The 16,440-nt window shown below is 41.2% G+C and overlaps 1 protein-coding gene across 1 annotated transcript in view; it reads left to right on the top strand.

Moving 5' to 3' along the window:
• Positions 1–5,057: 5,057 nt before the first annotated feature.
• The window catches only part of cyth3b (cytohesin 3b), a 31,386-nt gene continuing 20,003 nt past the window's right edge, over positions 5,058–16,440 (top strand). Inside the window, exon 1 of the mRNA XM_068336906.1 lies at positions 5,058–5,422. Coding sequence (XP_068193007.1) covers positions 5,404–5,422 — 19 coding nt within the window. The 5' untranslated portion in view covers positions 5,058–5,403. The remainder of the gene's footprint in view (positions 5,423–16,440) is intronic.

Below are 16,440 nucleotides of genomic sequence, written 5' to 3'. Positions count from 1 at the left end.
CAGACTGAGAAACAGCTGCTGGCAAACCAACCAGACATCGCGATAGTGGACAAGAACCAGAGGAGGACGGTTGTGATGGATGTGGAAATTTCATCTGACAGTAACTGAAGAAAGAAGGAGCATTAAAAGATGGAGAAAGTACCAAACAACTGGAGCAGATGCGTCAGGTAAAAGCTGCAGTGGTCCCAATGGTGAGAGGAGAATCAGGGGCTGTGGCCCCAAACTGTAAGTGGCTCCAACATGTCCCAGGGGAGGATTCTATCCAGAAAGATACAGTCAGGACACCATGGGGATGAGGGGCAGGTAAAACATAATGCACACCGGAATCTGCCTCACAGTGGTGTGGACATGAATCAAAGCCATATCCAAATATTAAAAAAATCACTCCGAGGTTGAATTTTCTATTTCATTTTATTATTGACATGATTTTTCATTTGTACCAAAGTAAAAATAAACATAACATATGCTTTGCCATGCAGGAAATGGTTTAACAGTGTGTTCTCACCATGAATAGAGGAGCTGTTTGCTAATGCTATAATTATCCCACACACCATCTTCTCCTGCTGTTATAGGTTCTCCTGACAAATGAAAAGGACACAATTTAAAAACAAACATGTGACAGATGTGCATCATAACAGAATTAAATGACAAACTAATTTAAACATGAAGGATACTTTACGAAGCAGCGGTACATACATCTCTACAGTTTTGCTCTGCAGATGTTCTGATTTCTGGTTAGTTCATGTTTCTATAGTTTACTGCTGTCTGACTTGTGTATTAATTAAGTAATACTAATTAATACACACTTTATTTAAATATTACTGTCACCATGACAACGTCAAAGCTAATGTCCCATTTCACTTGTATCAATACAGACACCCACAGTTGATACAACAAAAATGATTTTTTTCAGTTGAATTCTGATAGACAACAAAAAAATATCACGAATGTGGCACCAACAACCAGACTTGAAAGCATAACAGGAGAAGATTCAGACAGTTTGCTGAACACTACAGGGCAGATGGCTGAAGGTGGTGCAAGACATTTAGCGGCTGAGGAGGTCTGATGTTTGAGAGCAAGTTGAATTTTGGTGCCCGATGAGGAGGAAGCTGCAGAAAGACAGAAAGACAAAAAGAAAACAGAGAAGCGAAAACATGAAACTGAGTTCTGAGGTCAGACTATGCTCCGTGGGTTCATGGACACGCTGCAGAGGCTTGATTGTAGATGAGAACACACTCACACACACACACACACACACACACACACACACACACACACACACACACACACACACACACACACACACACACACACACACACACACACACACACACACACACACACACACACACACACACACACACACACAGCAGGAGCAGACAGCAAGAAGACTTTGCCTTCATATCATCAACAGTAAGTCTCTGATCAAATACAGTATATCAGTGACACACAATCCGTCCATTTTCACTCACCACATTTCTGTATAACCGATTTACTTTCATAAAAATATAAAGTTAAAGAAAGAAAACTATATAAACTAAGGTTAAAGAAAAAAATGAAAGAAAACCATTCAATGGAGCCTTCCGGAATCACATCACCAATTAAATTAAATTTTTTATTTCCTGTTTCACACTGTGTGCCCTGCTTGCTTTGCCTCAACAGATGAGCCAAATAAAGACTGTGTGTCCTTGCACCCAGAAAACTCAACTTTGCCCGTCGATCAGATGGCAGCAGGAAGTGGTCGAGAGGCAGAACTGGAAACCGATGAGAAAGAGGAGGAAATCCTGCGGCCTTCTGCTTCCTGTGGCCGCTGTCACACACATGCCATCACCCAAAGATTTACCTCTCACCTTTGACAAAAGGAAGGAGGTATGAAAACCTGCCACACCCCCTGGGACAAGACAGTCTGGGCCGTGATTTGGGTTGTAAACATAAAGAGGAATATGGATGGGGATCCCCCAACATCAGTGGATGTTGGGGGATCACCTCTGGTTCAACAGGGGGGTCTACAGCCATGCTGGCAGCTTTGGATAGTGGCCTTATGTACTGTGGTGCTTCGACTTAAATGCTAAATATCAACACGCTAACATGTTGATGTTTAACGGGTCATGGACAAATTAAACTTAACATCTCAACCCAACAAGCTCAGCTAATCTATAATTCATGAAGGTCGAACACAATTTCTTCAAACGCTTTAAATTCCTGCGTTCTCATTGGTTCCTCAAAGCAGTATTGAGATATCTCAGGAGGCTTCATGCTAGCGATTGTTATTCCACTTGATTGCCTTATGAAGGGGTGATTCTGAGGTTGCAGTATAGAGTGGTGGGGGTTGCTTATATGCGTATTACTGAGGGTGGGGGTGTCCAGCACTTCTGAAGGGAGGAGGTGGCTGTTCTCTGGCAATTGCCACAGTGAGTGGAGCAAATAAAGTGGTATGACTGCTCAATCAGGTCACGTGAAGTCGGTCAGGAATGCTACAGACGTTTTCCGTAACGGTTGGCCTTATCCGCCAGACGTGCATTCCCCCGGGAGGTGTGGGACAGACTGTCCCAAACACCCCCCCCCCCATACATGTTCAGTTGAAGTCATGGACTTTGGAATCACTGTCTGTCATTTGTTGAGCAGTTTGGGTGCCAAGGAATCAATTTCTGTGTGGAATCCTCCTCAGCTGAAACCAGTTGATATTTTGATCTTAGAGCTTTACATTCTGCATTTATATTTGCTCTCATTCGTCAGGATATGAGGATATGTGGGCCACACTGAGAGGTTTCTCTGATGACTCATAAACTCATTAGCATTTATGTGGAATAGAGCACGCAGTGTGTTTGTGCACCAGAGAGAAAGACTCACCCAGGATTTTAATTGCTTTTAATGGAACTTATTCTGATATTCAAGGAGAATTATCTTGAATGATCAGACAGCACTGACATGAATAAGCAAGAACAATGTCTTTATTTTAGCATATTCTCAAAGCTATTGCCAACATTATGTATATGATCTATTTTCTACTTGTAACACAGAGAATATTCAAAGCGGGGCTCACAGGAGTGTGTGAACTGCTTTTCATCGTGGTTGAACTGAAGTCCAGCATCAGACCAGTCTATGCTGCAGGGAATTCAGATATTGATAACAACATTTAACTTCTGGGTTTTTCTTTTTTTTAAAAATCTACTCTCAAAATATAAAATTAAATCAAAATAAAAGCAAAACTCAAATGCATACTGCAGATATTTATAAATATTTGCAGGAGCAGTTATCAGTCAGACCAGTCTGAGAATAAATGAAAAAGAAGTAAATATGAGTTTTTTTCGAACTTCGTCAAGGATAATATTTTGTGAAGTTCTTCCTTAATCTCCCAACTCTGTGAGCTCGTACAAGGACAACTGTTTTCACAGTGTCTGGAGACTGTCACGTTGTTTAAAACAGAAGACTGAGATCGGAACATTAAGAGACACCTATGAATAAACAAATGACCGAATACATTAAAACATCTGTTCATGCTTGACCATTGGAGTAATGCACACAGGAAACCAGACCCCCTCCTTCCCTGTGGAGGCTGGAATGCTATAATTGAAACCATGTGCGTTGAAGAAGAAAATACTTGTCTGTGTGTGTGTAGGTGTGAGAGTACCTCACTCCACTTAAACTGATGGCTCTGCCTCCTTATGTAAGATTCTCATCCAGAAGTCCTCTTAGTCTAATCTGACAACAATCTTTTATATTTTGATGACACATTCAGAATATTTTTGAGTAACTGCATCACTCTCTGTGACAATTTTGGTGAGTCATTTTTGGACATGCATGTCAGAGGCAGGTATAGCACACAAGATTCTTTCCTTAAAATGCTGGTAAAATGCTGTTCCTGCTCCATAAAGACCTGCTTAGCACAGTGATATGAGAGAAACCCCGAGAGGCCAGTGTCTTCAGCTGCATTTTTGCATCAAATTAATAGTCTTCTGTGTGCAGAATTACATACATAAACGTCTGAAGGTAATTGATGTTGACATTCAGTGAAAGAGCAACTAATCACTTTCATTCTCGTTTAAATAGAAAAGTATCATATCCTTTTATGGGGTAGAATCTCACAAAGAATTTTGTTCAAAAAATGACATGCTGTTTATAATGTATTTTTTTTTAGTGATACTGTTGATCTTCAATGCATTAACACAGAGAACTGCTACTGACCGACTACAGCACAATCCTGAATGGGATGGACAACATAATGCAAACATTTAGTAGTGTAACACCAGAATCTACTGTCTACAAATTGATGATCCAGTAGAATCTAATCCTTTCTCAAACTGTTTAAGCAAAGATTGAGTATTATAAACTGTATAGTGCCGGTTGATGCAACAGCCTGCACACATATCAGAGTAATCGATAATACAATAATGATGCCATCTTATGATACAGATACTTTGTTTAATTTTATTTCAATATTTATTTTAAATCTCACCCTTGTTGTCATTATTTTAATGTGTTGGCATTATTTCTACTGCCATCTTACCTGCCATTGTGTACACACAGTTTATATACAGTGTATATATACAGTACAGTCAAGTTTGTCAACACACAACCGTATATACAGTATGAATATCTGTGTGTGCGTGTGTGTGCGTGCGTGTGTGTGTGTATGTAAAACATGTTTAGATTAAGACTGAGGCGACATTTTCTGACATGTGACAGCATTAACCCGTGTTAACTAAAAAAGAAATGATTTCATTATAATTTGCAAAATCAATAAAATCGTCATAATGTCATTATTCCATGGAGTCACGTGAGCGTTGATCGGCGAGCGCTCACGCGCACTACAAAGTGTAGTGAAGCTACAATTGGATTATCGTGTAGTGTCAAAATAAATATAATACAACAAACTCTTCACTTGTCAACTCCAAAAATAAAAGACACTGTCTGACACACCATGTGTTGTTAATATTACTCTTTTATTTTGAAGTTGACACGATACACACTTCCGGTAGTACTCCGGTTGTGTGTTAGCACACTTGACGCAGTTTTCTAAACAACTCTCCCGACCACTACTGGAGTGAAGGCGTATCTGAAGGGATAGCGGCAACCCGCCCGGTCACGGTGGGCGAAAACACACCTCAGCTGCTGCGCTGCCGTGAGACACCCCACTCACCGGGACCGGAAAGGCTGTCTTCAGCCCGTGGACTCGCAAATGGCCACAACCTTTGCTGAGAGAAGACGCAGCCCGTGAGACAACCTGTGCGCCAAACGCACCCTGGAAATCAGGACTCACATTCACCGTAATTCAGACCATTTTCCTGCACCGGAAGTTTTTGGACCGTGTATTTTTTTGGGGGGGTTTGTTTGCTTGTTGTTTTTGTTTTTTTGTGTGTGTGTTTTGTTTTTTGGGAAGTATCTTGAATTATCACTTCAATCATGGACGAAGACAACCAAGGTATGATTCCTTCAATGCAATTTAGTCAGATTGACTGGAGCTGTTTCAGCCCTGGTGCATGCATGGACTGATGGTGTCTCTCCATTCAAGTTATATTTATGAAATAATGTTTTCAGATTTGACATGAACTCATGCTCTGACATCCCTCATGTTCTGAAGGTCCAGAGAGGTGGTTCATGTCTAGGTTTATGTGTAGAAATACTGATCTAAGTGCATGGTGATGATGAGGAGTTGGATGAAGCAGCGCGATGATTGACACGCATCATCAGCGTCACCTTAGTGCTGCTATCAGTTATGAATCCACGTCTGACGTCATTGAGGGGGAGGGGGGTGCCACCGGTTCAACAGCCCCCCGCCCCACCCTCCCACCCACCCACACACACACACACACACACACACACACACACACAAACACACACACACACACACACACACACACACACACACACACACACACACACACACACACACACACACACACACACAGGAGCAACACACCACAAAGACTGCATCAACATGGGATCAACTTGTTGCTTGTTTTGCATCTCCTCTTGTTCTTTTTGGACCTCTTTGTGCTCAGGCTGTGCTTCCTTGGATGTGTTTTCTACTTCAAGAACTTACAGTCTAATCCTAAACTCAGAGCTGGTCACTCAGGCTCCCCCCCCCCCTGAATGCCAGCAGTATTCAGTCACACATGCTCACTGCTTGTAGAGCTTCACAATGTGCATATTTGAGTATTTCAGTTCATGGCATGTGGGTATGATCATGTCATTGCTCTGTGCATGGCCATGCAGCCTGACCTCCAGTAGGGATGCTTGTCAGCAGAACCCCACAGATATATGGTGCTGAGATGCCGGCGAGGGATTGCTGCCAACAGGAGCGTAAACACACTCGCATGTGTTCCTGTCGGACAGGACAGACTGACATCCATGGATGGAGCCCCTCCTTACTCCTTTATGGGACTGCTTGCTGTGACCTGATGGATGGATGGATGCATGGGTGGATGGATGGATGACCTAGAACAAGTGTGTGTGTGTGTGTGTGTGTGTGTGTGTGTGTGTGTGTGGAGTACACTCGAGCAGGTGTGAGTGTCTGAATTATAAAGCAATCTGTCCTCTCATCTGGCTTTAATAGTGTCCTGGAAGCTGCAGTAAGGAGAGGATGCAGAGCTCTGGCTGTTTTTGTTCTAGTTTGGTTCTGTGTGGCACAGTTAGGAACATTAACAACAAATTTCTCCTTTTTATTACAGCAATTTGACACCAACAGATGAGCCCACAGCAGAGGGGGTTGCAGAACAAAGTAGACTGACTGTGCTGGTTTGGATTACAGATATGGATCAATTTAATGTGGCAGTTTGGTCGTCAAGTCGTTCTTTTCAAAGGACGTAGTGAGAGGAGTGAGAGAGAAGACGATAAGTTGTGCACAGAGTGAGATATTGAGGAGTCACATTTCACAACAGACACAGATGAAGGGGTGAGGATGAAACAAGAGAGAGTGAGAGACAGTCGTAGTAGCAGCAATGGAGGGTGTCTGAGAGGGAATGAGAAAGTGAGTCGTGGGATGAAGTGATCCAGTGAAGTTGTTAAATGACCAGAAATACTGTATATGGATGTTGGCCAATGAAGCAGAGAGGACTACTAGACACAGTTGCTGAATCAAGCCTCCTGTGTATCGCCTCCATATGAAAGTTCTTCCCTCATAATTATGATAATTAACTTAATGAAGAATAATTAAATAATGAAAAGTTTGAGGAGAACATGGCTTATTATTAGCGGAATTATTTTTCCATGCAGCAATACAGTTCTACTTTCCAAGGAGTCTTAAAATGAAAGAACAATTAATAAAGAGCAGACATTGTCCACCCATACATAACCTTTGCCAAAACCAAACCCTGTCACATTTCATGGCTCTGTTTGCTGCTGGATGACAGACTGCAGCATTTCTGTGACAGAAAATACCTCAGAGAATACATCCTATTATGTCTGATGAACATGCAACACCTGTCCTAAAAGTACAGGTACTTCTTGCAAACAGCGTTCCCTGAAGCTTCTGTGAGAGGTGTGCTCTAGAGGAGATGATGGCAGTGCCCAAGCAGCAGCACAACATCTACACCCCCCCCAAATCAATCCTGTAAGTCTGCTCCATAACAGAAAAGACAAACATTTTTCCCTGGTGATCAGCAAGTATCACAGTAATTTATGAAAAAATAATTGAATTGCAAGACAACATGCGCAACATCGACAACAAGACAAACATTAACACAAAAGCCAGACAGAAGACAAGTTTGTTGAATGTTTGGTGTTGCTGTTGCATATAAATCCGTCTCCCATGCATGAATGAGACAATACCCATGACAGCGATGACAGTCTGATGGAACAGACCGATAGTATTTTACTGTAACACATTCTTTCTTTGCATGAATGACTCTGTCTCTATCAGATGTACATCTAACTGGATCCACTTCAGTGTCGTTTCATTAGCCGCTGAGCTACATGCTCACAGGTCAATAAAACTTTCATGAGTGATGTTTGTATTGTATGAATGAGCGTTTATTCTCAACTTCAGCTTCACTGCTTGCCCTGTGATGGTTTGGCTGCTGCCGTGCTGTTTACATGGTGAAAACCAGCCACTTAAGTGGGAAGTTCGGTGTGTGGTCTGTGGGTTTATGGAACACTACAGTCCAACTGAGGCGGGGAGAGACACATGTGACGAGTTGGGCTCTGGGATCTTTTAGCCATTCATCTGCTGGCTACGGGACAGCAGCAGCAGCTTCCTGCTACGCTCAGGATTTGTGTTTTTGTCTCTGGAGTAGATTTGCAGCTGCTGTCTGTCCCCCGCAGCCTACGTGCTGTCAAGCGGCTAAAATAGGAGTGTCTTCAAGTCTATATGAAGCTGGGGAGCGAATGTTACTCAACGGTGCAGACTGCGTACCTCCCCTGTCTTCTCTGTTTTGAGAAGGTTCATTGGGTTCACCATCTCTGCTGGTATCTTCATAGGGTTGATACCCTAAGGAAGGTGGTAAGCTGTGGGTGTTGACTTCTAAAGCCTGAGGAAGTTCTGGAAGGCATCACAGGTCTATGAACCTGTGATTGTGGTGGAATCAATAGGACCCTGTCCTACATCAGGAAACGTCATATATATGGTTCTGTAGGTGCACTAGTACCGTAAGACGTTTTTCCAAATCTTATATCCATATAAAATGTGTGATGACAGAAAAAACAAAACATATTTCACTCACTTTTAAAATACAGGGGTTCTGCCTGAGCTGAAGAGCTAAACCCAACTTATATCCAAGTTTTAAAGGGCAGGCTTTAAAAACCCATTTTGTGCTATCAACACTGTGACCACACCAAGTGATATATATATACTGTATATATATATATAATATACAGTATATACACTGCATTAGATTTTGTGTTTGACCAATGTTTCTTTTTGGTTGTCAAGTGCCTTTTCCATCAAAAATGGAAGGAATGTGAAATAAAGGTGTGACCTTTGACTGAGGAGATCTCTGATCGATATTTTTCTCTGCTTTCTGATACTTGATAATTTAATGATACTGTGACTGTGTGTGTGTGTGTGTGTGTGTGTGTGTGTGTGTGTTTGATTTCATTCTATCCAATCCATTCAAGTCTTCATCTGTGTTTGAACTGTAATGTTATTTTTAAGAACTTTGTCTGGTTCCACCGGTGTGACTCACCTCTTCTCACCTCTAATGCTCGTCATACACCAGCAGTTACGCTCTCCATGGATCTTTGTCTGCTTGGAGAATTTGATGAGGAGGTAGAGAGAGACTTCTGGCTTTTGTGTGTGACCAAACGTTATTCTCGTCTTTGACAAAACCTCAGTGAACACAGAGGGCCCTTGTTGAGTTTGCCCTCCTAGAATATCAGGTAGCACATGATGTTTACTCATGACATCCTCTCAGTGATTGAAGTTGGACTCCATGCACGTGAAGACTGACTGACCCTTCACAGATCTGGGCTGCATCAAAAAAGTTGTGTTTTAAGTGAACACAGGATGTCTGTACAGATCCGTTTGAACCTTTGTCATGTCTTCTCTGCTTTCTGCTGATGGCAAGATGTTATTTTCATCTGAAGCCAGGAGAAAAACACCCACTCGTTCAGTTTTCTCTTCATCTAACAGAAGTGTGCAGTAAAGGCACTGTGCACTGCTCAATGGAGTCAAAGATCTGGCTCAGTCCCTGTTTCCTCAGGACCATCTAGGGTCTCATGGAGGAGAGACGTGAGACAAATCAGGCCTTCCTCCCCTCGTTTGGAAAGAAACCCCAGACTGGAAAGGCTGAAGACTCCAGATGTCCAAAGTCATGTGCTGAAGTGAATTTCAGGCAAAGAACGTCCGGCTCCACTTGGACCTTTGTGGGAGTTCATGGCTGATGTGTGTGTGCGTGTGTGTATGTGTGTTTCAGGTCTGTTGGAAAGGGAAGTGAAGGCCACATAGTGTGGACAGGAAAAGGGAGGGTTGCAACAGTTATATAACATGTGTGACCTGCTGTAAGGCAGAAAAAGATGTATCCCCTGTTGCAGTCAGCACTTCCACTTTTTCACATTTTATAAATTGGCGTAAAAGATTGTTCATTGATTTCAGATTACAATTTCAACAGATTTGAAAGTTTCTCAGGGAAAAAAAGTCAGCAGTGTTATCACCATCCTGCCAATTGACATGTGGTTTTGTTGTCAGCCCATATTTTCACATTTGTCTCCCTGGTGGTGATGCAGGGGGAACAGATTGCTCATAGTTCTGTCTGGAGGCATCTATTTGTCAAGGGTGCAACGATTCAATATTTCCCCCTGTAACTTGGCTGAAACATTAACCATGCACTGGAGTGGCGCCTTCAGATTTGTAGAAATTTCATACTTTTAAACATACTGTATTCAGTATTTTCCAGAGAGAATTTTCCATTAAAACACAAAGACAAAACTTTAAAAAAAAGAAGAAGAAAAAAGCCAGTGCAATTGAAATTTCTCTGGATGTTTACTCAGTTTTTTTTTTTTAATAATCAGAAGTTCACATCATGACATTTATAGAAACATCACATTTGATTGAAAAGCTCAAAATTACTGATTTTCAGTTGCAGTTAATCCTACATAGGAACACAGGTAAATTTGAGCTGGCTGTATTGGTGCTAGAAAAGAAACCAGCACATTTTTGGAGCCCAGAAGTACAAACAAACTGCAGCATTTTCAAACATCCCATTGTCAGTGAAGGGAACACCAAGGCGACCTAAACTGTAAGTGGAGACACGGCTGATTCAGATGAGCTAGTTAGTCTATATGACTGATGTGTTGGTTCTTGTTGACTGATTCCACACTCAGCAGCTCAGCTTCTTCTAGTTGAGCTTTTTTCTCTTGACCTGAATCTACTTTGTACAATCCAAATAACTAACCAGGAAAGCTGCCAAATGAAACCTCAGTACAGTAATAGATTTCTCGTAGTTGTAGTTGGGTCAGTGTATTTTTTTCACCTGTGTTTATTTAGGGGATTGTTAAGGAACGCAATGTTCTATTTCCTTCAGGAACACCTGGTCACATTTATATGGAAAATATGGAAAAATAATCAAGTTAAGATTCCCGAGTATTAATAGAAAGAAAAAGAAGAGGAAGAAAAATAAGTACAGCATGAAAAATGAAATACAACCTCAGAGTGAACTTGGCATATTGGAATTTGTGTCTCAGTATTTGTGTGTGTGTGTGTGTGTGTGTGTGTGTGTGTGTGTGTGTGTGTGTGTGTGTGTGTGTGTGTGGGTGTGTTGATGTGTGCCAGCCTCCAGCCTCTTATGATGCTTCTATCTCTCCGTTGGGACCCGTGGCCCTGTCGCACCAATGCAGGCCCTTCTTTTAAGGATTTGTAGCATTCTGTGACTCACTTATGGGGTCAGTTTATCATTAAACTACAGCACATCCTCAGTTTTTGCATGTTTCCATCCCTACCCCCTCTCCATTTTTTTTTGTTTTTGCTAAGATGCTGCTGCATCATGCAAAATTAATTCTTCTTTCACGGGGAGAGAGGATGAGCTGTGACTGTGCCGCTGGTGCTGTGAAAAAGGCTGAGGTTGTAGCAATCGTCTCTCCTTCTGTATCCCGATCAGCAGTTCTACTCTACTCACAATGACACCTGTGCTCTGTTTGTCACCGACAAAAGATACACACAACACAGTTGGATGTCCATATGACACGGGGGCTTTTTTTTTAACAACCTGTCAGTGTGTATGTATACATCTCTGTGTGTTTGCGTAGTCAGTGGATTTGTATGTTTTTAGAAGAAAGACAAGGAGATGTAGACATGCAGCTGTGCCACAGATTCAAAGTGAGACTGATAGTGAAGCAGATGCTGCATTCTGATTCTCAAAGTAGGTTAGTGGTGCAAGGCTCAGTGCAGCTGTGTTGCCTCATTCTTTTCTACTTCAGAATTTCGCTTATGGAGGCATGTGTGTGTATATAAATGTGCATCTCTTTATATGGGGATTATTGTGGGCTGCAAGCTCCATGCAATACACACACACAAATGGAAGAGATCAAGTGAGGAGGGATATGGATGACAGGAGATTATAGGTCAGAAGCTCGGGCTGCTCAATGTCACTTCCCCACTAGAGTTGAAACACACATATACACACACATACATACGACTATGGCGATACACAAGGATACCCCCCCCCGTGGTTTCTATTCCTGACATAGTGATTCATGTGATATACAGTAAAGCGTGTCACCAAGATTTTCCTCCACTTCACTCGTCATTATTTTTAGGCAGCTTTCCCATGAATTGTTAAATTGTTTTCAGACCTGCTATTGTTGCTGCGACGGAGACTGGACTAAGAAATGAGCGGCCTCTGCCAAGCAGGTCAGGGCGAAAGGCTCCGGAAAGTCCTCAAGGACGTCAGCAACCAGGGCTTTCTACGGGGATGTGACGGCTCGACTTGTGGCTGTAATCGAGGCGCTTTCACACGTGTCCTGCAGCTATGAAACACACACACACACACACACACACACACACACACACACACACACACACACACACACACACACACACACACACACACACACACACACGTATAATGCCCTTTGGGTATGTTAGAGGATGAGTGATTTCCAGTGGCTGCTGGGCGCAGGTTCCTTCACACATGCATTTAATCTCTTTGTTGACCTCTGTCCTGTTGTATTCCCATCATGCTGTGAGCCCATGCATTACAGCTAACCTAGAGGCGAGAGAAAGCTTTTCTCACCTCTTGTTTGGGTAAGACGAACATGTTGCAAACTCTTCACTGTCAATCTCCTCAAAAATGGACTTTAACAAAACCAAACTTATAATAAGTATCCAGTAAAACATCAGCAGCTATCCATTTCTGAAGCTCACAGAGGATTTGTGGTTATTATACATGCCAGCATTCAGGAGGCCATACATTTGCTTAGCTTTATGTAGTTAGTAATCATATTCACTACATGCCTGAGGAGGAAACCAGTCTGCTAGCTTTAGGTGAGATCAGAAAAGTTGATATTCAAATTTGTGATGGAGAAAATGCTCTAGGGGCCTTACGTAATTGTACGTGATGAGGAAATGCAGTATACTAATCTGTTCTGGCAAGCAGCAGTGTCTGCCCCGACACTATTTTCTCACGTCTTTCAAAATAGATTTGTAGTTTTCAGCAGTGGAAACATGTCTAGTTGATAAAGAGAACTAGTTGCCAGTATTTGCATGTACTGTAGCAGTTCAGAATCAACAGTTTCAGTCATTTGGAGCAACCAGCCTGTCTTCCACGGTCAAGATTTACATGGTTTTTGCTGTTTGTGGTCTCTCTCAAGTCCTAATAGAAATATTTGGCTCTTGAATTTCAAAATGATCAATTTGCGAGTTAGTTGCTATAGTAACTATGTTTGTTGGGTGTTTAATGCAAATTTTCAGCAAATGTTGAAAATAAATTAATCTTGCTGACAAAAGGAAAGCAAACTCAAAGAACACTGGATGGATAGGCAGTTCGTGTGTTTTCCCTTAACAACTCTAAGGGTAATATTTAATCGTGGTTAAAGGACAAATAAGTGTCAAATACATGACTCAGGACAAATTTAGGCAAAATTGTCGACCCAAACCTTAATCAGTAATGAGTGCTGGTGTCAGTCCTATGGTTTACACCACAATCGTCATCTCTAAACACATCCCTGCAATATCAATGAATAATTTTTAAACCGTGTGGTGAACATGATCATTAGGGCTCTGCTAACCAGGTCCCAGATGGTGTTATCTGACTTTCATAGGAGAAACGAGTCAGCTTCTCTGAGGAGATGATGCAAAAATTAGAAGTGATGTTTACCTCTAACCAGTGCTCATCTTGTGAGATTTAAGATAAGAAGCATGCAGAGGCTCATGAGCTGAAAATGTAACCACCCACATATTTTATAAACTAATGTAATCCTGGGTCAGGTTTTAAACACTTCTTTCTTTTGCCACCTCCTCATCTACCTCCACACTGTCCTGGTGTTTTACCAACAAAAGCAGAAGTGGAATCAGACTTGGCCGCTTGATCCTCTCATCGTATTTCTTCCTCCCTCTCTCGGTCTTTCTGTCGTGTATCTCCTGTCTAGATTTAAAGCCGTAACCCAACATAAAAAATAGTTACTGCTGCCTCCCATCATGGACTAGTTCAATACTAGACTGAAGGCTTGTAAGAGGGCCTCCTCAGAGTTTCTAGTACAGTTTTATATGAAATTATTTATTTTCAAATGAATTGGTTGCTGAGTTCAGTCAGTGGAACAGCTTCTCATTTTTAAGTAACATTGGTTGTATTGGCTGACATGAAACCTGTAGGTTTTTGATTTCATTTGCTGTATCTAGCTTGGTATAATTAGGCTGAAAGGATTGTATGAGTTTGATTGCATCCATTTATGGAAGGGTCTAAAATATTCACTTGATACCAAATCTTGATCACTATTCTGTGTTAAAAGAATGAGGTTAATATTGAATTTTCCAGACAATAGTTCTGATTCCTTGGTAGCTGATAATCCATGTCAGAGACCTTGGCAGCTGCAGTTATTATGTGAGAACAGCAATGACAGCTTGTCATGCATTTAGGTCAATAGAAAAGAGTCCAAGTAAAGAGACTTCACTTCCTAAAGAAAGGCCCAAAACCATTGACCTGACTGACCATAGTGTGCTTGAGAGAAACCACCTAATTATTTATATATGTGATGATTATTAACACAAAAAAGGTAACATGTTTAGAAAACTAAGCTGTTTCTCCCTTTTCACCTATTTTTTTAAGTAGGTTGAAGCCCCTAACAATTTCCCTGCAACTCCAACAACAACTGATTGGAATGACTCTTGTTATCCCCTATTGGGTTCATTACATCAGTTAGGTGTCACAAACTACCGTACCCAGTGATCAGACTGTCTTGTGAGCAGTTTCGTGTGCTGGTTAAATCAATTTTAAGACTATAGTTGTCCTCTCAATAGATCTTGCTTTATACCCGGCTAATAAAGCATTCTTAAAGGCTTAGTGTGGCCTCCTCAGTAGGTGTAGTAGTCTGTTGTGTAACTACTGCAACACTTAATCTCGATTAGCACAGCTCTTGTCGAGACTGAATATAAAACTTTTAAAAGCTTTATACAAAACAAAATTGAGGAACAAAGTAAAACAGTGAATTGACTTATCCGAATGACCTATAATTATATTCCGCTTCAAAGCGGTGATGTAGATAGAAAGATGAAACAAAAACCACATTACACCGGCGGCAAAGGGGATGAAAATGAGATGATGACCTTGACCTTGAGAAATCTAGGTCAAGGTCAAATTTCAACTTTTGTACACTGAGGAACCGGAGAAGATAGAAAGACGAGGGAGAAGGCCAGTGTGACAAAGCTAGTGCTTTGATCAATGACAGTAGGTCAGAGCACTACCTTTGATCTTTGACCTATGCAAGTAGGTCAGGGTAAAATTTTGAATTCAGGGGTGTGGCAGGATGTTGCGGTCTTTGACTGCCTTGGTTGTAGTTTGTTTATTTATTGTCATCTCAAATTTATTTGATTGCTGTCTTTGTAAAAATGCAGAAGTCTTGGCAGGATCAAGACTCAACATTAAGATTAGACGGTCACATTTTCTGCTCTCAGCAGATGGGCTGATGAATTATCACTTCCAGAAAATGCTTAACTGTGTAAGAAGTTAGTTTTAGTGTAATTCGCTACATTCCTGTTGAAGAAATGGCATTTGAGGTGATATCAACAATCATAAGTAAAGGTCGTCTGTGCTCACAGTTATGCCTGTAATTAAATCCAAAGGATAGACGGAACTTTAACAAAGGCAGTTAAGGCACAAGAGACTAGTGAGTTCCTTCAGGAGACAGTGTTTCTTCAAAGGATTGCATTACTATATAGCGTCTTTGGGGCTTAAAAAAAATCAAACAGCCATGTTATGTCTGGTGTAACCTCTGATTATATGTTGCAATCTAATTTTCGTAAAGGAAATGTAGGAGACATTTCTTATGAGAAGAGAGATAAAACAAGTTCTTCTTCCAATAAACAGTTAGGCAAACTAGTAAACAGGCAAACAAACGGTGGATGCAAAAGACTATACTTTCTTAACAGCATGTTAGCAATATCAATTTAAGCGTTTTTACCTTCTGATGCAAGCAATAAGGTCAAAGCAGCACCTTGTACATCGTTACGCTTGTGTGGTTGTTTGAATCTTTTATTGATTCTTCTTCCTCTATGAGAAGCACTCTTAATTAACTATAGAGACATCACCTGAAAAGTGTATTAAGAAATTTGACTAAAAAAATGAAAGATTAACGAGTGCCTTGTGGTCCTCTTTCAAAATGTTTATCTGAGAGTAAATTAAAAAGTATGGTTTCTGAGTTTGGCTTGTCATTAAATTCCATTGTGCATATTTGTTTCAATAAAATCTATCAGATGTGATTTGTTATGTGTGCATGAAATCGGTATTATTCATAGCAGAACCATAAAGCAAAAGGGAAGCTGTCCCAACCTTGCTGTCTTTACTAATGTGTAGA

The sequence above is a fragment of the Antennarius striatus genome, chromosome 16 (assembly GCF_040054535.1).
Source record: "Antennarius striatus isolate MH-2024 chromosome 16, ASM4005453v1, whole genome shotgun sequence".
NCBI classification, from domain to species: Eukaryota; Metazoa; Chordata; class Actinopteri; order Lophiiformes; family Antennariidae; genus Antennarius; species Antennarius striatus.
The sequence above is the reverse complement of the archived record's forward strand: the minus strand, read 5'-3'. Positions and strand labels throughout refer to the sequence as shown.